Here is a 25,162-nt window from a genome sequence, read left to right as displayed (position 1 = left end):
CACACCTGTCTCGACATGTTGGCGAACTGTGCATTTCTTCAAATGCCTCCCGACGTCATTTTCCAGCAGGATGGTGCCTCCCCCCACCCTACCGATATGATGAGGATGTTAGCACATTTCTCCATGAGACGTCTGCTGAGCGCTGGGTCAGAAGGGGGGGGGGGCAATTATCTGATCTCCTCGGTCTCCCCACCAGACTCCGCTGGATTTCAGTGCATGGGGGTTTATGAAGAACTAGCTTAGCGCCCACTGCTTCGTTCGCGGGGACTGTATAGCTTGCAGAGAGTTTTGTTTTGTTTTTATTTAATCGAAATTTTATATTGTTCACAAACTGCAATATCTTCTAAGCTTTCCACAGTAATTAAAGCCATATAAGCATGGTCTTTTCCGAATGTACTTCTGATCAAAAAGCAATTTTGGTAGGCAGAGTTACAAGTTTTTGTTAATTATGGCTTTTGCTTTATGTGGAAATATTTCCATAGCAACTTTCATGCCCAAATAAATATTTCTTTATATCTAACCGAGAAGTCAAATACCAACTGTACGTAGCATTAAAATCCTTTAGTAGTTATTTATTTCGAAAAACCTTTCACCCACTACTTCACCCCCCCCCCCCCCCCCCCCTTAGCGGTTGAATATCCAAAAATGCTTGAACACAAATGTTTTATTTTCTGACTGAGAAACCAAATTCCTGTTTTCACAGTTCTAGTTTCAAAATTCCCTTAATAGCAAGATACTTTCAGAAAGCCTTTCATCCCCTATTTCAGACCCTTAGGAGTGGAATTTCGGACACTCCCTTCTTAAGCGATGCCTGCAGTGTAAGCTCCATACCCTCTCCAAACTTAGAGTTTAGCGGTTTGGGCTGGGCGGTGATGAGTCGATGAGTCAGTCTGACCCTATTTCACCCCCTCAGTGATTGGATTCCTGAAGCCAGTGACACACGTGTTTCTTCATCTCTAACCGAAAATCCGAACAGTAATTTTCAAAGATTTCGCTTTAAAAATAGTTTCATCAAACGTTCACGCCCTTAGGGGTTGAGTTTCCAAAAATAATGAAGTGTGTATGTTTCATTTCTAACAGAGAAGCCAAATGCAAATTTTCATAGATTTAGTTTGAGAAATACTTGCACAATGAAATATTTCCCTAAAAACTTTCATCCCCCGCACCACCTGCATAGGGGTTGAATTTCCAAAAACAGTGTAACACGTAGTTTTTTTATTTGTAACTGAGAAGCCAAATCTAAATTTTCATGGGTTTAGCTTTAAAAATGCTTTCATAATAAAATATTCTTATAAAAAATCTCATCCTCTATTTGACCACATTAAGAGTTCAATTTCTAAAAATACTGAAACACGCATTCTTTTATCTGTAACCGAGATGTCGAATACCAATGTTCATAGAAGTAGAATTAAAAGTACTTTAGTAGTTCTGTAATTATGATATATCTTGGAAACAAGCTTTCACCTCCTACTTCATACCTCATAGCGTTAAATTTCTACAAATGCTGAAACACGTATTACTTTATTTCTGACCGAGAAACCTAATAGCAATTTTCGTAGGTCTAGCTTCAAAATTGCCAAACTAGAGACTTTTTCAAAGAAGCACTTCAATGCCTATTGCGCCCCTCAGGGTTGGAATTTCGAAAAATCCTTTCTTAAACAACGCCTACTGTATAAAATACATAAGTTCTCCAAATTTCAAGTTTCTGCCTTTAGCGGTTTGGGCTGGGCGATGTTGAGCCAGTCAGTCAATCAGGTCAGCGCGTTTTATACATATGGATATTGTTTACAGAAGAAAGGATCGAGATCTGCTGGATTTGTGACAACGGATGTACGCAGCAGTAGAGGCCGTAAGAACCTGTCATGTTTACGCACACGTGGCGAGAGATGGAGAGCCGTTTCGATATCTGTCGAGTTTCAAAGCATGCTCACACTCAAGAATGTTTGACCTCCTGTGTAAAATGTTGGACAGATAAAGTCATAAACTTTAATAGGTTCTGAAATACAAACACGTGTTACTGTACACATCCAGATCGGAATCCCTGTATTGTCGGACTTCTTCTCTACTTTTTATAAGTACACCTCCTGTTGTAACATGATCAAAAATGGTTCAAATGGCTCTAATTACTATGGGAACATCTGAGGTGATCAGTCCCCTAGAGCTTAGAACTACTTAAATCTAACTAACCTAATGACATCACACACATGCACTCCCGAGGCAGGATTCGAACCGGCGACCGTAGCAGCATTGCGGTTCCGGACTGAAGCGCCTAGAACCGCTCGGCCACAGCGGCCGGCTTGGAACATGTGATACTTCTTTTAACACCCTGTAGTGTCATTTCTGCTGGAACATCCTGTGAACAGCTTTATTATCGTGTATAATGTATGACTTCATTGCCGTGACCAATAATAACTAATTTGTAGCCATATGAAGCATAAGGAGAGCAGGTAGCTACATTCAGGGAAATAAACAATGCTGGAAACTAGTAATCCACCTGAAGGTGAGGGCGTATATCCACGAAACGCGCCCTGGAACGAAATGTAACTGACTGACAGAGAAATTGTTTCAATTGCTATTTTATGGTTTAATTTAGATATAGAGTTGTTAGTGGACGGCGAAACGCTGTTGCTAGTGGTATATAAGAAGATCACCTCAACGCACTCCGAATAAACTAATTAGTAGGTCACACTTTGAAGACATCAGGAATGGAATTAGTTAGACTTTGCTCGAATCTGAAGGGAAGAAGGTTAGGACTTAACGTCGCGTCGACGATTGGGTCATTAGAGCACGGGGGAAGGAAATAGGACAGTTTATTTTCAAAGGAGCTATCTTGCCATTTGTCTTTTGCGACTTCGAAAAACTTTTGGCTGGGTGGCCGGACGGGTGTTTCAACACCGCTACTCCTGAATTCCAGTCCATCGTCTTAATCACTGCCCCACTTTGAACAGTGTGTCAGTCCGAGCTGATGTGTGTACTGTTACTGAAAATTAACGTGACGTTCAACAGCTCTGTTCTTCTGTCTGCAGAGAGCGCCAAGTTACGAGATACGAACGACTCCAGCTTCACGCCTCCCCTCCTCATCACAGCCTCCCGCCACCTCCTCTCCTCGCTCCCATCGTCTTATCTGACAGGAAGTACTTGTGACATTGGAGGAAGGCCAATGTTCATCTTTTATTGGGGACAAACTTCACCAGAGAGTGTGCTACCCGAACACTTGTCTGGTCTCGAATGGTTTTCCTTCACGTTCATTTTCTACTGACCGCCAAAAGCAATGAAATATTAGATACGCACACAAATCATGACATAATGTACCACTTATAGAGCTCTATGTGTATATCTGTTCAAATTCACGTAATCTTTTTGAGGAGTGTCAGTATCCGTGATGGATAGGAAAACATTTTAAAGCAATAAGAATATCGGTTAACGTGCTAGTTTGTTGTTAACGATTTTCATTTACACTAAAGGTCCGTTTTCATTTGACTTGGTATAGATTAGTGGCTTCACAGGAAAAACTGAAGAACGGCCAGTCGTGGATCAATGGTTAATAAGCATCCTTGCTAGTATGGCAGTAACCCAGGCGAAGGATGAACCGTTATTATGCAACGTTGCTACTCTGTACGGCTGTGCGCAAATGGGTAATGTCACCTTTCGAAAGATACCTCTTGACCACTTTCTCTTCACTATTCGCGCATTTTTCTAGACACATAAAAATAGTTCCACCCTCTCAAACTATTGCATCACCCCGGATCGCGGAACTCCTCAAGATAAATGTTGACTGTGGGTATTGTCTAACAGCCACAGTCCCTTTGACTGTTCAGAAATGTCAGTAAACCCGCCCAAAGACGTAAAAAACCATGCATGAGCGGCGCTTATTAGACGGAGGGGGTCCGACAGCCGATCAGTTCCAGTCATTCCACCAGGAAGGAGATACACACCTCCCTCGTGTTGTCTGTAGTTCAACCATGCCTAAACGGTCAATACCGCGGTTCGATCGCGTCCGCATTGTTACTTTGCTCCAGGAAGGGAAGTGTCCAGGCGTCTCGGTGTGAACTGAAGCGATGTTGTTCGAACATGGAGGGGATACAGAGAGACAGGAAGTGTCGATGACATGCCTCGCTTAGGCCACCCACGGGCTACTACTGCAGTGGATGACCGCTACTTACGGATTATGGCTCGGAGGAACCCTGACAGCAACGCCACCGTGTTGAATGATGCTTTTCGTGCAGCCACAGGACGCCGTGTTCCGAATCAAACTGTGCGCAGTAGGCTGCATGACGGGCAACTTCACTCCCGACGTCCATGGCGAGGTCCATCTTTGCAACCACGACACCATGCAGTGCGGTACAGAGGGGCCCAACAACATACCGAATGAACCGCTCAGGATTGGCATTACTTTCTTTATACCGATGAGTGTCGCATATGCCTTCAACCAGAAAATCGTCGGAGACATGTTTGGAAGCAACCCGGTCAGGCTGAATGCCTTAGATACACTGTTTAGACAGTGCAGCAAGGTGGAGGTTCCCTGCTGTTTTGAGGTGGCATTATGTGGGGCCGACGAACGCCGCTGGTGGTCATGGAAGGCCCTGTAACGGCTGCACGATACGTGAATGCCATCCTCCGACCGATAGTGCAACCATATCGGCAACATATTAACGAGGCATTCGTCTTCATGGCGCCCTCATCGTTCATATCTTGTGAATGACTTCCTTCAGGATAACGATATCGCTCGACTAGAGTGGCCAGCATGTTCTCCATACATGAACACCATCGAACATGCCTGGGATAGATTGAAAAGAGCTGTTTATGGACGTTGTGACCCACAAACCACTCTGAGGGATCTACGCTGAATCGCCGTTGAGGAGTGGAACAATCTGGAGCAACAGTGCCTTGTTGAACTAGTGGTTAGTACGCCACGACGAATACAGGCATGCGCCAATGCAAGAGGACGTGCTACGGGGTATTAGAGGAAGTGGTGTGTAGAGCAATCTGGACCACCACTGATGAAGGTCTACCTGTATGGTGGTACAACATACAGTGTATGGTTTTCATAAGCAGCAAAAAGGACAGAAATGATGTTTATGTTGATTTCAGTTCCAGTTTTCTGTACATGTTCCGGAACTCTCGGAACCGAGGTGATGCAAAACTTTTTTTGATGCGTGTAGCTTGCCTTGTGTCCTCAAGAGAAAGTGTTGAAACTAAACAGACAAATGAAACGTCATTAAGTGTACTTCTAATGTGGCAGGCGCAACTGTTAAAGTCTATTTTGTAAAATGAAGGAACAACATAACACCTGCTTGATCAACAATCTCTTATTGTTTTACAACTGGTTTAGGAACACTTGAAGTTCCACTATCTGGTGTAAACCGCAATGATGAAAATACTGTGTTATACGACAATGGGACGAATCCTCAAGTCTGAAATGTCAGGATGGAATCATGCGTCAAAAGCTTCTAAAATGAACTAAAATAAACTGATTAAATAATGTTCCCCTCCTAGGCGCGCAGTCCGGACCCGCACGACTGCTACGGTCGCAGGTTCGAATCCTGCCTCGGGCATGGATGTGTGTAATGTCCTTAGGTTAGTTAGGTTTAAGTAGTTCTAAGTTGTAGAGGACTGATGACCACAGTAGTTAAGTCCCATAGTGCTCAGAGCCATTTGAACCAATGTTCCCCTCACATCTGAGATATATGAAAGGGTGTTCGGTATAATCAAGTCTAGTGGCGCGCGTAATTGGTATCCGGTGTGTATGATAGAGAAACTGAATAGAAAAATTGTAGTAAAGCGTGAGGGAGCGTTGAAGGGAATTATTTTAAACCCAGTAGAGAAAAAGGAAAGTAAGTTTTGTAATATTCCATATCACTGATTCGAATTAGAGAGAACTGGAAAGAAACTGATGTCAGTCGACATAGCTCCGGGATTATTCATACCAAAATTTTTGGCAGCAGGTTAAGGAACCGTGAAGTCTTCAAAAATGATCCTTTCTCCCATCCCGTAGTGTATCGTATTGAGTGCGACACAGCCCAGTTGTGTAAAAGCAGATACATTGGCCAGACAGTCAGGAATTTTTATACGAGGTTAAAAGAATACAAAGACCTCGTCAATTCCAGATCAGCTCTAACAATGCATTTAAATGACTGCACACTGCAGGGAAAGGTCGGTCACTCAGTATCCTGGAAGAAGTTTAAATCTTAAGACGTTTCATTCCCATTTTCTCGATACAGCTAATGAATGCACTGCCCTGTATCAAGAAAATATTTTAGTTAATTATGATATTATTCAGGCACGTTAAGGTGTGTATAGAACATAACATTTCTACATTTTTTTAATGTACAGGGCCTCTTCCTTCTTAATGTAGAGATGGTTCCGTCTTCTTTCTGCTGCTACTTCCCTTTTTTCCTGTTTAAACAGTTCAGGAATCAAATATCTGCTTCATACCACGCTTGCGCTGTGGGTATTGGCCGGCCTCAGTATTCGCGGCTAGTATTCACTATTACATAGTTTTCCTGTTAGCGTTCCAGGTTGCGCAGTGCTGGGAACGGTTTCTGGAATTTATGTAAGTACTTCCAACCAATATGTGGTTTCTCTTCGTCTTTTTATTGAATTTTACATGTTTCAAGATTCTGCTGAATTTTTCTGTCCGGTCGTGATGTCTGTTTTTTTTTTTCGTATTTTTCTAGGTCCTTTTTATCCTTTTGGCACGGAACATTTGGCTCCATGACAACGTTGACCTCAGATGCTAAGTGTTGCCGCATAGTTCCTTACCTGACATTTCAGACTTGAGGATTCCGCCGATTGTCGTGTACCACAACATTTTCATTATTAAAGTTTACACCAGGTCGTCGTGCGACTAGAGCCTCCCGTCGGGTTGACCGTTCGCCGGGTCTTTCGATTTGACGCTACTTCGGCGACTTGCGCGTCGATGGGGATGAAATGATGATGATTACGACAACACAACACCCAGCCAGCAGGAATCGAACCCGGGCCCTTAGGATTGACAGTCTGTCGCGCTGACCACTCAGCTACCGGGGGCGGAGAGTTTACTCCAGGTGATGGAACTTTAAGTGTTCCGAGACTGGTCGTGTACACAATGAAAGATTGTTGATTAAGCGACTGTTACACATTTTCCTTTTTTTACTTTTTATAAATGGTTAAAATGGCTCTGAGCACTATGGGACTTAACACCTGAGGTCATCAGTCCCCTAAACCTTAGAACTGCTTAAACCTAACTAACCTAAGGACATCACACACATCCATGCCCGGGGCAGGATTAGAACCTGCGACCGTAGCGGTAGCGCGGTTCCAGACTGTAGCGATTAGAACCGCTCGGACACTCCGGCCGGCCTCCTTTTTACGACATAAGACATTGTTCTACAAATATTATCGTAATTTAATCAAAATAGCAATAGTATACAGGACACTGTAAGCTTGTCACTCGTTTATTATGGCACGGAACAGTAACGTTCTAGGACCGAGCGAGGTGACGCAGTGGTTAGACACTGGACTCGCATTCGGGAGGTCGACGGTTCAATCCCGCGTCCGGCAATCCTGATTTAGGTTTTCCGCGATTTCCCTAAATCGCTCCAGGCAAATGCCGGGATGGTTCCTTTGAAAGGGCACGGCCGACTTCCTTCCCCATCCTTCCCTAATCCGATGAGACCGATGACCTCGCTGTCTGGTCTCCTTCCCCAAACAACCAAACTAAACCAGTAACGTTCCAGTGGAGTTACGTATGGTAAACGGTACGAGTGACATACGGGAATAAGTGAAAGGTGCCAAGAATTGCCGAGCTCCTCACGGTGGCTGTGCAGACTGGCTCACATTTTTCCTGCAGCAGCAGCTGCCACGCTGCTGAATCGCCTGCTGTGCAACCAGAGGCCGCCTTCCGGTCGTCGTCAGCGAAACGCGACGCGACGCCCTCACCGCATGGCGGTTGACATCCTAGGAGTTGCGGGGGCGTGCTACATTCGTGTTAACATTGTTTAAAGTAATTTGTCCCTCTGTCTGTGTACAAATGCATAGCTGCGTCTTCATTAAACATCACGTGAGAAGAGACATTTTTTCTTCAACACGACATTTGAATCCGGTGTACTCTTTTGGGTTTTGATTCCACACGGAGTTTCAGGTACAATGAATATGTGTGTAACGCAGAAACTTTCATTTCGTAATGCACTGAGGCTGCGAACCTCCCAGCTGTTGTCAAATGTGAGCTGCATTAAATCTGCAAGACAGCAGATTGTTGAATGCAAGACCAGTGTTCCAAAAGTACTTCGGTGCCATATACCGTATTTTACGGACTATAAGACGCTACGGACTACAAGACACACCTTAATTTTTAAGCAATTTTTAAAAAAATTACATTTTTACTATTTATGTTATTAGACTGCAAAGCCAGAATAAAAAATTCTTAGTTCATGAAACCGAATTGACCTTTAAAATACCTGTAAATCGTCGTCTGAAGTTTCTTCTTCTTCATCCTCTTCGCCGTCATCGTTGTCCTCTTCATATATAAGATGGCCGTCACTACCATCGAGAGCGTTACTTATGCCGCACTTCTTGAAAGTTTTAACAATAATGTCCTCTGTCACTCTAGACTACGACTGTTATATCCACTGTCACACTTGTTTGATTGTAGGTCGTTTTAAAGCTCCCTTCGGCTTGAATTCATGTTGGGTTTCAACCATCATCCATTTGTTGATTCGAAAAACTTTACCAACAGCCGTATGTTTTGGTTTATTTTATTAATATCTCAAATGCTACCAGTTTCGGCAACTCAATATTGCCATCCTCAGGCCCCATACGCTATTATAGTATTAACAATCTTATCGAATAGTGCCATAAAACTGGAATCGTAAGGCCGGCCGAAGTGGCCGCGCGGTTCTGGCGCTGCAGTCTGGAGCCGCGAGACCGCTACGGTCGCAGGTTCGAATCCTGCCTCGGGCATGGATGTATGTGATGTCCTTAGGTTAGTTAGGTTTAAGTAGTTCTAAGTTCTAGGAGACTGATGACCTCCGATGTTTAAGTCCCATAGTGCTCGGAGCCATTTGAACCATTTTGAACCTTACCAGCCCGCCAATCACGAATGGTTTTTCTGTTGGTGGAGGGCCAAAATACCGCTCAGCTTCTCTGTTTCCTTGTTCATCTGTGTATGGTATTACTTTCAACTTATAGCCCGCACCCTATGAATACATTTTATTTTTTTCCGTTACGGAAAACAAAGAAAACAAATCATTTTCGATTCGAGTTAACTGGCATCGTTATGACGCATCATAGGCTAGACAGTGTTCTCGGTTTCTGATACCGAGGCGGGAGGAAGACAGTATTAGGAAGCTTGCAAATCAACGTTACTTGCGTCCGTCCATTGGTTCACTTCTGCTGTCAGTTGAATCCAACGTTGCCAGATAGAGAAAGGTTTTTAGCGGCATCGAATACATGGTTATTTTTAAGGCTGGCGGGAATTTTAAATCAAACACGACCATTATTATATTAATTTAGAGTACAAGACCCACCTGAATTTTAGAGGCAATTTTTCGAAGGAAGAAGTACGTCTTATAGTCCATAAGATGTGTTATGTACGTGGTGGTATCACAAAGTAAGTTACATGTACCGTTCCGCACTAAAACCATTACCCAACAACGGTGGCGCATTGTCAGAAGAGACCACACGTTCAGGGTCTCTTGCAGATCCAGTACTACTGTGGTACGGATAACAGGTGGATCACAATGCGCGAGCGAAGTAGTACAGAACATGCGAACGCTATCCAAAGCTGAAGTCGGCGGGAGCGTACAATTGCCTTGGTCAAAAGGTCTAAATTGCACACATATTCACCGTGAAATTGTGGTGATACGTAGACCAAATGTAATGTCACATCCAGTAACAGTCGAACAGTGCCAACAATTTGACCAAAGCCGCACAGACGTGGCTGGTACTGACCCGCCATACAGTCCGGATCGTACACTATGCGATTTACATCTTTTCTGCAAGATGAAAAAAACATCCTGGGGAAAGAGATTTTCCAACGATGAGGATGTTCACAGGTCGTTTCTCGAATGGCTCCGTGACCAAAGGGCGGATTTCTGTCATCGAGGAACTGGGAGTAGAACGTTCCGACTTTTGTTTTCAGAGACTTGGTGACTTTGTTGCGTATCTGTGTTACTTTAAAGTGTAGCGCACCAGGCAATAAAAGTTACTTGGCCTGCCATGATAAAATGTAAGTTACTTTCTGAAGTCCCCTCCTACAGCAAATAGATTACGCACCAAAAACTATGGGAATTCTCAAAGAGGAAGCCTTTAGAATTATAGGAAATGGATAATAATGGATAGTCTATGCAATTGTGGCGTTCCAGGTGACTGATGTACACAGAAGGGCCAAAAAACTGGTTCACCTGCCTAATATCGTGTAGGTCCTCCGCGAGCACGCAGCAGTGCCGCAACACGACATGGCATGGACTCGACTAATGTCTGAAGTACTGCTGGAGGGAACTGACACCATGAATCCTGCAGGGCTGTCCATGAATCCGTAAGAATACGAGGGAGCGGAGATCTCTTCTGAACAGCACTTCGCAAGGCATCCAGGATATGGTCAATAATGTTCATGTCTGGGGAGTTTTGTGGCCAGAGGAAGCGTTTAAACTCAGAAGTGTGTTCCTGAAACCAGTCTGTAGAAATTCTGGACGTATGGGGCGCCGCATTGTCCTGCTGGAATTGCCAAAGTCCGTTGCAATGCACAATGGACTTGAATGGATGCAGGTGATCAGGCAGGAAGTTTACGTACGTGTCACCTGTCAGAGTCGTATCTAGACGTATCGGGGGTCCCATATCACTCCAACTGAACACACCCCACACCGCTGACATGCAGGGTCCATGGATTCATGTGGTTGTCTGCATCCCCGTACTCGTCCATCCGTTTGATACAATTTGAAACGAGACTCGTCCGATCAGACAACATGTTTCATGTCATCAACAGTCCGATGTGGTTGTTGATGGGCCTAGGTCACGCATAAAGCTTTGTGTCGTCCAGTCATCAAGAGTACACGACTGGGCCTTCGGCTCCGAAAGAACATATCGATGATGTTTCGTTGATTGGTTCGCATGCTGACACTTGTTGATGCCCCAGCATTGAAATCTGCAGCAATTTGCGGAAGCGTTGCACTTCTGTCACGTTGAACGATTTTCTTCAGTCGTCGTTGGCCCCGTTCGTGCAGGACCTTTTTCCGGCAGCAGCTATGTCGGAGATTTGATGTTTTACTGGATTCCTGATATTTACGGTACACTCGTGAAATGATCGTACAGGAAAACCCACGCTTCATAGCTACCTCGGAGATGCAGTGTCCCATCGTTCGTTCTCCGCCTATAACACCACGTTCAAACTCACTTAAATGTTGATAACCCGCCATTGTAGCAGCTGAAACCAATCTAACAGACACTTGTTGTCTTATATATGCGTTGCCGATCGCAGCGCCATATTCTCCCTGTGTAGATACCTCTGTATTTGAATACGCATGCCTACACCAGTTTCTTCCCGCACCAGCCCGTCAGACTTGTCAGACAACACTCAGTTCATCACTTATTCTGTCAGTGAGCAAAAACCTCACGCAAGTTTTTCGATACGTTATTCGTTAGCTTCTAAGAACTCTGAAAAATAGCAACAAATTATGATGTAACGGATAGCTCACTCCTTTTCTCGGTACGACAGCAGACGACAGACGAGGGAGAGATACGGAATAGGCGCGTCTGGGACGGAAGTGGTGAGCCATGATGCCTGGGATCAAAACGCAGTAGCAAAATAGTAAAAAGACGGGAGTTTTGATGAGACAGTTAAAAAAATATTTATATGATTTCTGAAAACTACAGAGAATCATATAATAAAGTGACATTAAACTTTAAAGTGGTCGCTGCGGTTTGGTGTACTTAAAATAATATAGGGACAATAACAATCCCTGCAGCATGCTGCAGGTGAAAAATAGGTCAGCAACTTGTCTTATAATTGAAATAAATGGTTGTAGCTTCGTCATAAGTTGCATTGAGAAGTATCTATTTTTTATTCCTTGATGGTGAATAGTTTCGGATACCTGTGTCCATTTTCAAACCATCCGTGCTGTACGTGTGACAAATATAGGCGATAGCCCATGTACAGAAACTGTCTCTGCAGTAATCAAAACGGTGTATGGCCGATTTCACAACAGCAAAACATACCTCATAGGACGGACATTAGAGTTCTATTTGATTACCGCAGGGGCAGTTTCTATACATCGGTAACCACCTGTTTTTGTCACATTTGCAGCACGGATGGTTTGAAAATGGACACAGGTATCCCAAACTATTCACCATCAAGAAATAAAAAATTGATACTTCTCAATGCAGCTTCTGACGAAGCTAAACCATTTATTTCAACAATAACAATCGATACGTCAATTTGTAGCCAGTTTCTGGCACAATCCTAAACCGTGTTTTTGTTCGTGGATCACAATTATTTTAAAGACAGTAGCTAGTTATTGTTGATAATGAAAAATAATTAATAAATTTAAAGGAAGGAAGATTAGGGTTTGGAGTCCCGACCGCGACGGTTGCGTTAGAGGCGAAAAGGGTTCAGAAAGATTCTTTAAGAATATTTCTTCATGACTCGTCGGAAGATTAGCGTGAAATGATTCGAAAAGCTTTACAAAGTTAAAGTAGCCCATCAAATGGCTAATTACAGCTGTTTGTTGCTGCAGATGAAAAAGTAAGACTATGAAAACCACCGAGTGAAGCGTGAAGATAAATACGTTAATTTTTATTGCTTGATGCGGAATTTCTATAATTAAATGTAACATTGTTTCCTGAAAACCCCCGATGTAATTTCAGAAGGGATGGACTGCTCTCCATGTAGTTCAAAGAACCAAAACATCCACACCCCTAAACCACTTGTGACGCAGAATAAGACTCAATTTTCGGCTTAGGAAATGAACACATTTCGTACGCCGCGATGGCAGTATGGTAACTTTTATTGTTCCAAGGTGATAGGTTTCAACAGATTATACTGCCGTCATTTGATCATGGCGCTTTGACAAAAAACTGCATAACATCAGATAATACGAGCATGAGACTGTTGAAGCCGGTCATCTTGGAACAATACAAGTTTTCACACCGTGACTGCGGCGTACGGAACGTGTTCTTCGTTTCCTATCTTATAGATAGCCACACAGTACAACATGTGTACGTTACAAACTTTTCAGCTTTGTTAAGCTACTGAAAACTCTGGAAATCTCTGGCGAAGGACGGAATCTTAAATATGAAAGCTAACCTCAGTCTCGCGCAGTATTATGCTGGACTAGATACTCATGTGCCCACTCTGAGCAATAGACTGCCGATGTTGTTGTTGTGGTCTTCAGTCCTGAGACTGGTTTGATGCAGCTCTCCATGCTACTCTATCCTGTGCAAGCTTCTTCATCTCCCAGTACCTACTGCAACTTACATCCTTCTGAATCTGCTTAGCGTGTTCATCTCTTGGTCTCCCTCTACGATTTTTACCCTCTACGCTGCCCTCCAATACTAAATTGGTGATCCCTTGATGCCTCAGAACATGTCCTACCAACCGATCCCTTCTTCTGGTCAAGTTGTGCCACAAACTTCTCTTCTCCCCAATCCTATTCAATACTTCCTCATTAGTTATGTGATCTACCCAACTAATCTTCAGCATTCTTCTGTAGCACCACATTTCGAAAGCTTCTATTCACTTCCATACATGGCTATACTCCATACAAATACTTTCGGAAATGACTTCCTGACACTTAGATCTATACTCGATGTTAACAAATTTCTCTTCTTCAGAAACGCTTTCCTTGCCATTGCCAGTCTACATTTTATATCCTCTCTACTTCGACCATCATCAGTTATTTTGCTCCCCAAATGGCAAAACTCCTTTACTGCTTTAAGTGTCTCATTTCCTAATCCAATTCCCTCAGCATCACCCGACTTAATTCCACTACATTCCATTATCCTCGTTTTGCTTTTGTTGATGTTCATCTTATATCCTCCTTTCAAGACACTATCCATTCCGTTCAACTGCTCTTCCAAGTCCTTTGCTGTCACTGACAGAATTACAATGTCATCGGCGAACGTCAAAGTTTTTATTTCTTCTCCATGGATTTTTATACCTGCTCCGAATTTTTCTTTCGTTTCCTTCACTGCTTGCTCAATATACAGATTGAATAACATCGGGGAGAGACAACGACCCTGTCTCACTCCCTTCCCAACCACTGCTTCCCTTTCATGTCCCTCGACTCTTATAACTGCCATCTGGTTTCTGTACAAATTGTAAATAGCCTTTCTCTCCCTGTATTTTACCCCTGCCACCTTCAGAATTTGAAAGAGAGTATTCCAGTCAACATTGTCAAAAGCTTTCTCTAAGTCTACAAATGCTAGAAACTTAGGTTTGCCCTTCCTTAATCTAGCTTCTAAGATAAGTCGTAGGGTCAGTATTGCCTTACGTGTTCCAACATTTCTATGGAATCCAAACTGATCTTCCCCGAGGTCGGCTTCTACTAGTTTTTCCATTCGTCTGTAAAGAATTCGTGTTAGTATTTTGCAGCTGTGACTTATTAAACTGATAGTTCGGTAATTTTCACATCTGTCAACACTTGCTTTCTTTGTGATTGGAATTTACTGCCAAATTCCTTTGATTAAGCCGAACATGAAGCCAAGTCCCGTGTGACGCCTGGAGGATGCTTTTGAACGCCATGGATGCAACTTTAAACCTTTCGCAAATAGTGGTAATGTACAGGAGCTGGACAAAAATAAAGAAACAGTCTGGGAAGTGGATGCTTGCACATGCATCTACATCCACAGCGAAGTGATTACTCTGCTATTCACAATAAAGTTCCTGGCAGAGAGTTCAATGAACCAACTTCAAGCTGTCTCTCTACCGTTCCACTCTCGAACGGTGTGCGGGGAAAAAGAGCACTTAAATTTTTCCGTGAGAGCCCTGATTTCTCTTATTTTATCGTGATGATGATTTCTCCCTACGTAGATGGGTGCCAACAGAATGTTTTCGCAATCGCCAGAGAAAACTGGTGACTGAAATTTCATGAGAAGATCCTGTCACAATGAAAAACGCCTTTGTTTTAATGAATGCCACTCCCGTACTTTGCGATAATAAAAAACGAGCTGCCCTTCTTTGTACCTCTTCGATGACACCCTTCAGTCCCATCTGATGCGGATCCCACAATGCACAGCAACACTCCAGAATAGGGCGGACAAGCGTGGTGTAAGCAGTCTCTTTAGTAGACCTGTTGCACCTTCTAAGTGTTCTGCCAATGAATCGCAGTCTTTGGTTTGCTCTACCCACAATCTATGTGAACGTTCCAATTTAGGGTGTTTGTAATTGTAATCCCTAAGTACTTAGTTGAATTTACAGCTTTCAGATTTGTGTGACTTATCGCTTAATCGAAATTTAGCGGATTTCTTTTAGTACTCATGTGAATAACTTCACACTTTTCTTTATTCAGGGCCAATTGCCACTTTTCGCGTCATACAGATATCTTATCTAAATCATTTTGCAATTCGTTTTGGTCATCTGATGACTTTACTAGACGGTAAATGACAGCATCATCTGCAAACAATCTAAGACGGCTACTGAGATCTTCTCCTATGTCATTAATATAGATAAGGAACAATAGAGGGCCTATAACACTTCCTTGGGGAACGCCGGATATTACTTCTGTTTTACTCTATAACTTTCCCTCTATTACTACGAACTGTGAACTTTCTGACAGGAAATCAAGAATACAGTCGCACAACTGAGGCGACATTCCATAGGCACACAGTTTGGTTAGGAGACGCTTGGAGGAACGGTGTCGAAAGCCTTCTGGAAATCTAAAAATATGGAATCAGTTTGACGTCCCCTGTCGATAGCACTCATTACTTCATGAGTATAAAGGGCTAGTTGTGTTTCACAAGAATGATATTTTCTGAATCCGTGCTGACTGTGTATCAATAAATCGTTTCCTTCGAGTTTATTAATAATGTTCGAACACAATATGTTTCAAAGAACTACTGCAAATCGACGTTAGTGAAATGGGCCTGTAATTCAACGGATTACTCTTGCTTCCCTTTTTGGGTGCTCGGCTCTGAGCACTATGGGACTTAACTGCTAAGGTCATCAGTCCCCTAGAACTTAGAACTACTTAAACCTAACTAACCTAAGGACATCACACACATCCATGCCCGAGGCAGCATTCGAACCTGCGACCGTAACGGTCGCGCGGTTCCAGACTGTAGCGCCTAGAACCGCTCGGCCACTCAGGCCGACTGCTGATCTTTCTGTGAGCGAACGGTTGTATGTAATTGCTAAATATGCATACTCTGAGAGGAACCTCACTGGTGTACGATCTGGACCGGAAGCCTTGCTTTTATTAAGTGCGTTAAGCTGCTTTGCGACACCAAGGATATCTATTTCTATGCTTCTCATCTTGGCAGTTGTCCTTGACTGGAATTCAGGAAAATTTACTTCGTCTTCTTTGGTGAACGAGTTTCGGAAAACCGTGTTTAATAACTCTGCTTTAGTGGCACTGTCATCAGTGACGTCACCGTTGTTATCGCGCAGTGAATGTATTGGTTGCGCGGTGCCAGTGACGTGCTTTACGTATAACCAGAATCTCTTTGGGTCTTTCTACCAGATTTGGAGACAGAGTTTTGTTGTGGAAATTATTGAAAACATCTCGCATTGAAGTACGCGCTTTATTTCGAACTTCTGCAAAACTTTGGCAGTCTGGGGGATTTTGCGTTTTTTTTATATTTGGCATGCTTTTTTCGTTGCTTCTGGAACAGCGATCGGACCCGTTTTGTGTACCATGGGAGATCAGTACCATCGCTTATTAATTTATGTGGTATATATCTCTCAATTTCTTTGGATACTATCTCTTTGATATAATTCCACAACTTTTCTACGCTTGCGTGATCAGATCGGAAGGATTGCCGACTGTCTCTTAAAACGGTGTTAAGAGCTTTTTTATCAGCTTTCATAAATTGATATACTTTGCGTTTCTTTTTGATGGTTGTAGGAGTTACGGTATTCAGATGACAGCCAAGTGTAGAGAACCACGAAGGCACCCGTGGAGTCTCCTCAACACGCTGAAACTATCAGACGTGGTCAGAACAGTGTTCTGTGTAGCTGTGAATGTATTACGTTGAACTTAACTGAATTCGATCATAGGCAAATTATTGGTGCTCATTCCAAAGAAATCAGATGCTGACAGGTGTGCAAAGAAGAAATAAAAACTTTGAGGTTTGCCGATGACATTATAATTCTGTCAGACACTGCAAAGGACCTGCAAGAGCAGTTGAACGGAATGGACAGTGTCTTGAAAGGAGAATGTAAGATGAACACCAACAAAAGCAAAACGAGGGTAATGGAATGTAGTCGAATGAAATCCGTAGATGCTGAGGGAATTAGGTTAGGAAATTGGACACATAAAGTAGTAAATGAGTTTGGCTATCTGGGGAGCAGAATAACTGATGGTGGTCGAAGTGGAGAGGATTCAAAATGTAGACTGGCTACGGCAATGAAAGCGTTTCTGAAGAAGAGAAATTTGTTAACATCTAGTGTAGATTTAAGTGCCAGGAAGTCTTTTATGAAAGTAATGGCATGGAGTGTGGCCATGTATGGAAGTGAAACATGGACGATAAATAATTTGGACAGGAAGAGAATAGAAGTTTTGGAAATGTGGTGCTACAGAAGAATGCTGAAGATTAGATGGGTAGCTCACATAGCTAATGAGGAGGTACTGAGTAGAATTGGGGAGAAGAGAAATTTGTGGCACAATTTGAGTAGAAGAAGGGATCGGTTGGTACGATACATTCTGAGGCATCAAGGGATCATGTGTTTAGTATTGGTGTGAAGCGCGAAGGGTAAAAATCGTAGAGGTAGACCAAGGCATGAATAGACTAAACAGGTACAGAAGGATATATGTTGCAGTAGTTACTCGGAAATCAAAAAGCTTGCAGAGGATAGAGTAGCATGGAGAGCTGCATCAGACCAGTCTTTGGACTGAAGACCACAACAAGAACAAGGTGGGTACTTCCATAATCAAGGTAGCGGAAGTGTTCGGTGTTTCAAGACGCACCGTATGGAAACTTTATCCCGCATACATTGAAAGTGGAAAAACATTTTCCGCTAAGTCACAACGCGGAGGAAAGTATGTCTCGAGTGATGGTGACGGACAATCAACGAAGGGGATTGTGACGAAAAATATGAGGACGACAGCTACAAAAGTCACTGCGAAACTGAATGTGTCACTCGCGAGCGCTGTCAGCACCAAAACAACACGAAGGACGCTCAGTAAGCAGGGAACGGCAGGGTGCTCTAGGGTTCCAAAACCATTCATCAGTGATAGAAGCACCCCTGACGGGAAAAGGTGGTTCCGAGACCATAAGTCTGGAGCACGGAGGAACGGCAGAAAGTCATTTCGGCGGACGAGTCTTGCTGCACACTGTTACCAACTTCTAGCCGAGTTTACGTCACAAGAGCGAAAAATAGTGGTGGTCTGGTGATGATTTCGCAACCATATCGTGGTATTAAATGGGTCCCATGGTTACTCTGCAAGGAGGCCTTACTGCCAAGGATTACTTGACGATATTGGATGATCAGGTCCATTTCATGTTACAATGTTTGTTCCGCAATGGTGAAGTTGTGTTCCAAGACGACAGGGCCCTGTTCACGCAGCTCGAATCGTCCAGGACTGGTTTTGTGAACAGGAGGATGAATTGCCGCACCCTCGCCCCCCCCCCCCCCCACCCCACTCCCCCTTCCCCATCCCCCTGGCCATCACAATCACCATGTTAGTAAACTTATATATTTTGGAGAAACTATACAGCAGACCTTTGTGGTCTACATCCACCTACATTATCGTTACCTATGCTTGCCACTATTTTGAAGGAAGAGTGGAGTAAGATTAGCCTTAGAACCACACAGGACTTGTATTTATACATTCCGAAACGGCTTTCCTGCATCGTATTAGGCGTGCCAACATGTTTTGTTTCGGATGTTTCCATATTTTCGTCCGCTACGTGCATAAAAGAGCGAGGTGGTTTCGCTGGAGGCTGGAGAACGGCTGGCTGGACTCACCACGAGCAGCGGCAGGCCCAGAGCGACGAGTGCGAGGGCGAGCGAGGGCACGGTGTCCGCCTTGACGGGGTGCCGGATGGACTCGTCGTCACAGAAGAAGCCGCGCCGGAACGGCTTCCCGAACAGGAAGATGAACAGCACGGCCAGGCCCTCTGAAACACAGCGGGAGCCTGCTCCAGAAACCGTCCCTCCTCATAACAGCTACAGCAGATATTCTGAAAGTACATTACTTTGGTTGCAATAGGTTCATGGATATTATGAATGATTACATTTTACCGCGCTGCCTGTCAATGCCTGTCAATGCAGGCAATTTCCCTCTACTTTGATTCTATTATTGTAACACCTTCAACTGTGTTGGCCTTCTCTAATACATACGTAAGTAAGTAGAATACGTCAAAACGGCTGCACTTGTGCAAAACCCCCTGAACGCGTTAACTCATACATGAAATAGCGTAATCTCAGGAGGCAGGCCACAATATCACATTACAGAGTCACAAAACATTACAGGCATTATTAAAACGAACCGATAAAATAAAAAAATCGTAAAAAAGAGCATGTTAGCAAATTTCAATATTTTGGAGAAACTCTATGAGGACAGAAAGAGACTTAACGTTAGGATTGGTAAAGTTAAGGAATACTGCTGTCTACGGCACAAGGTAATAAATGACGGACGGAGCAAGGAGAGGACATCGAAAGCAGACTAGCGCTGGCAAAAAGGGCGTTCCTGGTCAAGAGAAGTCTACTAGATCCAACGTAGGCCTTCATTTGATGAAGAAACTTCTGAGAATGTACGTTTGGAGCACAGCATTGTTTGACAGTGAAACATGGACGGTGGCAAAAATCGGAACAGAGATGTTGTGCTACAGACGAATGTCGTAAATTAGGTGGACTGATTAGGTATGTGCAAAACACTGACAAGAGAAATGGACAGGATGATGAGACATCTGTTAGGACGTCAGGAAATGACTTTCGTGGTACTGGAGAGAGCTGTAGAAGGCAAAAACTGTAGAGGAAGACAGAGATTGGAATACATCCAGCAAATAACTGAGGAAGTAGATTGCAAGTATTATTCTGAGGCACAGGACAGGAATTCGTGACGGGCCGCATAAAAAAAAATGGCAGACTGGAGTAGAGAAATTAGCAAAACGTGTAAGTGTTAGTAAACAAAAACCAGAGAAGTTCAAGCAGGATTCGCTCTGAGAGAATTAGGGGCATTCTTAATTATGTTCAAAAATGGCTCTGAGCACTATGGGACTCAACTGCTGAAGTTATTAGTCCCCTAGAACTTAGAACTAGTTAAACCTAACTAACCTAAGGACATCACAAACATCCATGCCCGAGGCAGGATTCGAACCTGCAACCGTAGCGGTCTTCCGGTTCCAGACTGCAGCGCCTTTAACCGCACGGCCACTTCGGCCGGCTCTTAATTATGTATATATAATGTTCGTCTATCCTGGGAATCGAGAACCTAGGCGATTTTTGCCTGTTTTCGATATCAATACCGGCAAGATATCTGTCCTGGGAATTCCAAGACGTCCGAGAATGCTTTGATTTTAAGTTTAAATGTTTTCGTAATTTCACATTCGCTGTTTTAGTTTTTTTATTTACTTTACTAATTTTGGAGTTATATTAAAATGCTATGTTAGCTGGCAATTACAGGTGCGTTTACTTCGTCTGCTCTCGTCTGTGTTGCGATTACTAGTTAGACCTGTCGAAAGTTTCCAGACAACAAAACGATACGAAAAACACACAGAGCTATTGTTGCTCCACAAATAGCGAACTGCCCCGTGGAATGCTTCGACATATATTTTATAGGATGTCAGGATCTCATCCCAAAATATGGAAGTGCAACCCTGTTTCATTTACCATAATTATCATTACAGACGCTGTATATGTTATAGGAATAGACTGTCAGGGGATGTTTGTACACTGCGTGATCAAAAGTATCCAGACACCTGGCTGCAAATGACTTACAAGTTCGTGCCGCCTTCCATCGGTAATGTTGGAATTCAGTATGGTGTTAGCCCGCCCTTAGCCTTGATGACAGCTTCCACTCTCGCAGGGATACGTTCAGTCAAGTGCTGGAAGGCTTCATGGGGACTGGCAGCTCATTCTTCACGGAGTGCTGCACTGAGGAGATGTATCGATGTCGGTCGGTGAGACTTGGCACGAAGTCGGCGTTCCAAAACATCCTAAAGGTGTTCTATAGGATTCAGGTCAGGACTCTGTGCACGCCAGTCCATTACAGGGATGTTACTGTCGTGTAACCGCTTCGCCACAGGCTGTGCATTATGAACAGGTGCTCGATCGCGTTGAAAGATGCAATCGCCATCCCCGAATTGCTCTTCAACAGTGGGAAACAAGAAGGTGCTTAAAACATCATTCTAGGCCTGTGCTGTGATAGTACCACGCAAAACAACAAGGAGTGCAAGTCCCCTCCATGAAAAATACGACCATATCATAACACCACCGCCTCCGAACTGTACTGTTAGCGCTACACACGCTCGCAGACGACGTACAACGGGCATTCGCCATACGCACCCTGCCATCGGATCGCCACATTGTGTACCGAGATTTGTTACTCCACAAAACGTTTCTCCACTGTTGAATCATGCAACGTTTACGATCCTTACACCAAGCGAGGCGTCGTTTGGCATTTACCGGCGTGATGTGTGGCTTATGAGCAGACGCTCGGCCATGGAATCCAAGTTTTCTCACCTCCCGTCTAACTGCCATAGTACATGCAGCCGGCCGGAGTGGCCGAGCGGTTAAAGGCGCTACAGTCTGGAACCGCACGACCGCTACGGTCGCAGGTTCGAATCCTGCCTCGGGCATGGATGTGTGTGATGTCCTTAGGTTAGTTAGGTTTAAGTAGTTCTAAGTTCTAGGGGACTTATGACCACAGCAGTTGAGTCCCATAGTGCTCAGAGCCATTTGAACCATTTTTTTAGTACATGCAGTGGATCCTGATGCAGTTTAGAATTCCTGCGTAATGGTCTGGATAGATGTCTGTCTATTGCAGATTACGACCCTCTTCAACTAAAAAACGGCTCTAAGCATTATGGGACTAAAAATCTGAGGTCATCAGTCCGCTAGAACTTAGAACTACTTAAACCTAACTAACCTAAGAACATCACACACATCCATGCCCGAGCCAGGATTCAAACCTGCGACCGTAGTAGCAGCGCGGTTCCCGAGTGAAGCGTCTAGAACCGATCGGCCACAGCGGCCGGCCCCTCTTCAACTGTCGGCGGTCTCTGTCAGTCAACAGATGAGGTCGGCTTGTACGCTCATGTGCTGTACGTGTCCCTTCACGTTTCCACTTCACTATCACACCGAAGACAGTGGACCTAGGGATGTTCAGGAGTGTGGAAATCTCGCGTACAGACGTATGACACAAGTGACACCCAGTCACGTGACCACATCCGAAGTCTGTGAGTTCCGCGGAGCGCCCCATTCTGCCTCTCTCTATTACTGAGGCCGCTGACATGGATTTCCTGGCAGTAGGTGGCAGCACAATGAACCAAATACGAAAAAAGTACGTTTTTGGCGGTGTCCGGACACTTTTGATCACATAGTGTATCTACAAAAACCTTCTCCTGAATAACTGTAGCTGTTACTGAGAACCAGATGAAAATGCGTGCCGGGCGGTTTGGCTGAGCGTTTCTAGGCGCTACAGTCTGGAACCGCGCGACTGCTACGGTCGCAGGTTCGAATCGTGGCTCGGGCATGGATGTTTGTGGTGTCCTTAGGTTAGTTAGGTTTAAGTAGTTCTAAGTGCTAGGGGACTGATGACCTCAGAAGTTAAGTCTCATAGTGCTCAGAGCCATTTTTTGAAAATACCTGTAGTAGTCCCTGAGAATTTGTGTTGATCACAATGTCAGTGAAAGGAACCTGTGACCGCTGGAGGTACTTTAGTTTACTTATTTTATGTTTACCGTTAGATAGATACACGTTTAATTTTTTGTCAAAAGAAACCCAAAACCATGTTCTGGAATAGTGTTTTGTTTCTCCACTAGACAGGGCCACAAGTTCCTCCAAAAAATCATAACACAACACACACACATATGTCATATTAACAAACGCAAATCCACCTGATGATGGGTGTTTAAACCTTTGAAACGCGTCTGGAGATAAATAAACAGGGACAGTTAACAGCAAACTTGTTGCTTCATTTAATGTCAATAACAGTCACGGTAAACCCTAACCTAAAATGTTCGCATTTAAAGATGAATCGCTTTCCAAGCGAGCAGTCCATTACTCGACTCGTCGCGGCTCTGCACAAAATACAAGTGACGTGTTGGCCCGCACCCTGGCAGCGACTTGTAGACATGGTTTCCAGCGGACAACAATCCCCACGCTAAGGCCGCTTAATAAATCTGCTGTAAACAGATGTGATCCGGCAGTAGCGAATGCTACAAACCAAGCGCAGTTATCGCGCTATTAAACGGGTGCGAATAGCTCGGATCTGTTCTATTTCAGAATCTTGTTTGCGTCAGGCACTTTCCCCAAAGATGAGACCACCTGGTGATGTCTGTCGTAAACGTGATGTTTACTCTGAGGCGCACCACCGGTGCAAACGAAGAAGTTTTGATGTCAAATCCAGAAAAGTAGAACAAACGACAAAGCTTTCAGACACTCACGTCTTATGATATAAAGCAGTCGTCATACCTGGCACGCCAGTAGTTGATTTTGTCCGTACCCCATGTAAATTTTCGTTAATATGACGTGTAAAATAATGTAGTTTTATTTTATGTTCATTTGTATGCCCCTAATGTATTCTATGGTCGCTGAGTATTTTTACACATGACAGCAAATAAGTCTGGCACGCCAGAAATATATGTGACAAGCCTATGATACGTGCTATCAAGAGTCTTCAAGTCATTGGATGAATATGAATCTGTGACAACAAATTACCAGCTGTTGTAAGTTACCATGTGGTTGCACATAGAGCAAAGTTCATAATACGATTTAAAAGGTGTCAGTTAGTGTGGATCCTTTCGTAAAACGACGGAATGTGGCCACCTTTCACTTGTAATTAAGAGTGACTTGAAAACGACATCAAGTACAGATGTTACAAATGTAAGTAAGAAATTTGTGCAGTAATGTTTTATCTTAATGTGAGATGTGGAAGTGTTATTTATACACAGCTATGTATGCAAATAATGTAGTGCTTTTCCATGGTTTTACAGGTGCTTGATAATGACTCGTAGTCGGAATTGGCTAATCGCACGATTAAATAAAAATCGCCTTACAGCCTACTACGGACCATGTTTAAGTTTATTAAAATATAATGAGCAGACGGCACGTTGAAAACGGAGGGAAAACTACACGGTTATTGGTTTATTTAAATGTTTGTGTACTCGTAGTTCAAGAGATGAATGAGAAACACTGCTAGTAATGAAAATAGTGATATACGGATCTAATGTCAGATGAGGTGATTAAAGCCACTTGGATTTGTGGGAAAAGAAAGATGCTTAGAGGTGTTCGTCATTCAACAGAAACGTCTAACGCCGGAGAAAAGGGTACATGAAACGGACTTGAATCATTTACAGAACGTCGCCAAAGAAACTGTAGAACAGAACAGATCAATGAGTACGAAATATCACTTTTACAGATACAGCATTACATGTTGTTTTATTGGAGTAAAAAAGAGAATTCACAAAATTAAAAAGAATATTTACTGGCACAATTACAAAATTCATTGCCCGATAGGAAAATGTTAAGCACACAGAATGGGAGGAGTGAACTAAATGAAACTGCATGGACTGAGAGGGTATGTGATGTTAATTCAGTGATTATAAAATCGAGTCCACTTTACAGACAACTTGGTAGTACGAGTCCACTTATCAATATGGCGCTCTGACCTGTGTTAATGCACTGATTCGGTTCGGAAGTGAGTCCTAAACCCGTGCAATAGACTGGTATGATTCAACACCATGAAATATTATTCCATTAAAGATCTATTGTTGTTTAGAATACAACCACAAGCACTAATTTAAGAATTTCTGTGAAAATACTCTTTGTTGGCGCAGAAGAAGTTGCCGAAATATATAGAACTCG

General features: G+C 43.5%; 1 protein-coding gene across 1 annotated transcript in view; it reads right to left on the bottom strand.

Annotated features, from left to right (window-relative positions):
• Positions 1-25,162, bottom strand: part of LOC124616618 (putative phosphatidate phosphatase) — a 358,526-nt gene that overhangs the window by 157,434 nt on the left and 175,930 nt on the right. Inside the window, exon 3 of the mRNA XM_047144942.1 lies at positions 19,100-19,251. Coding sequence (XP_047000898.1) covers positions 19,100-19,251 — 152 coding nt within the window. The remainder of the gene's footprint in view (positions 1-19,099; positions 19,252-25,162) is intronic.

This window comes from Schistocerca americana, chromosome 5, assembly GCF_021461395.2.
Source record: "Schistocerca americana isolate TAMUIC-IGC-003095 chromosome 5, iqSchAmer2.1, whole genome shotgun sequence".
NCBI classification, from domain to species: Eukaryota; Metazoa; Arthropoda; class Insecta; order Orthoptera; family Acrididae; genus Schistocerca; species Schistocerca americana.
The sequence above is the reverse complement of the archived record's forward strand: the minus strand, read 5'-3'. Positions and strand labels throughout refer to the sequence as shown.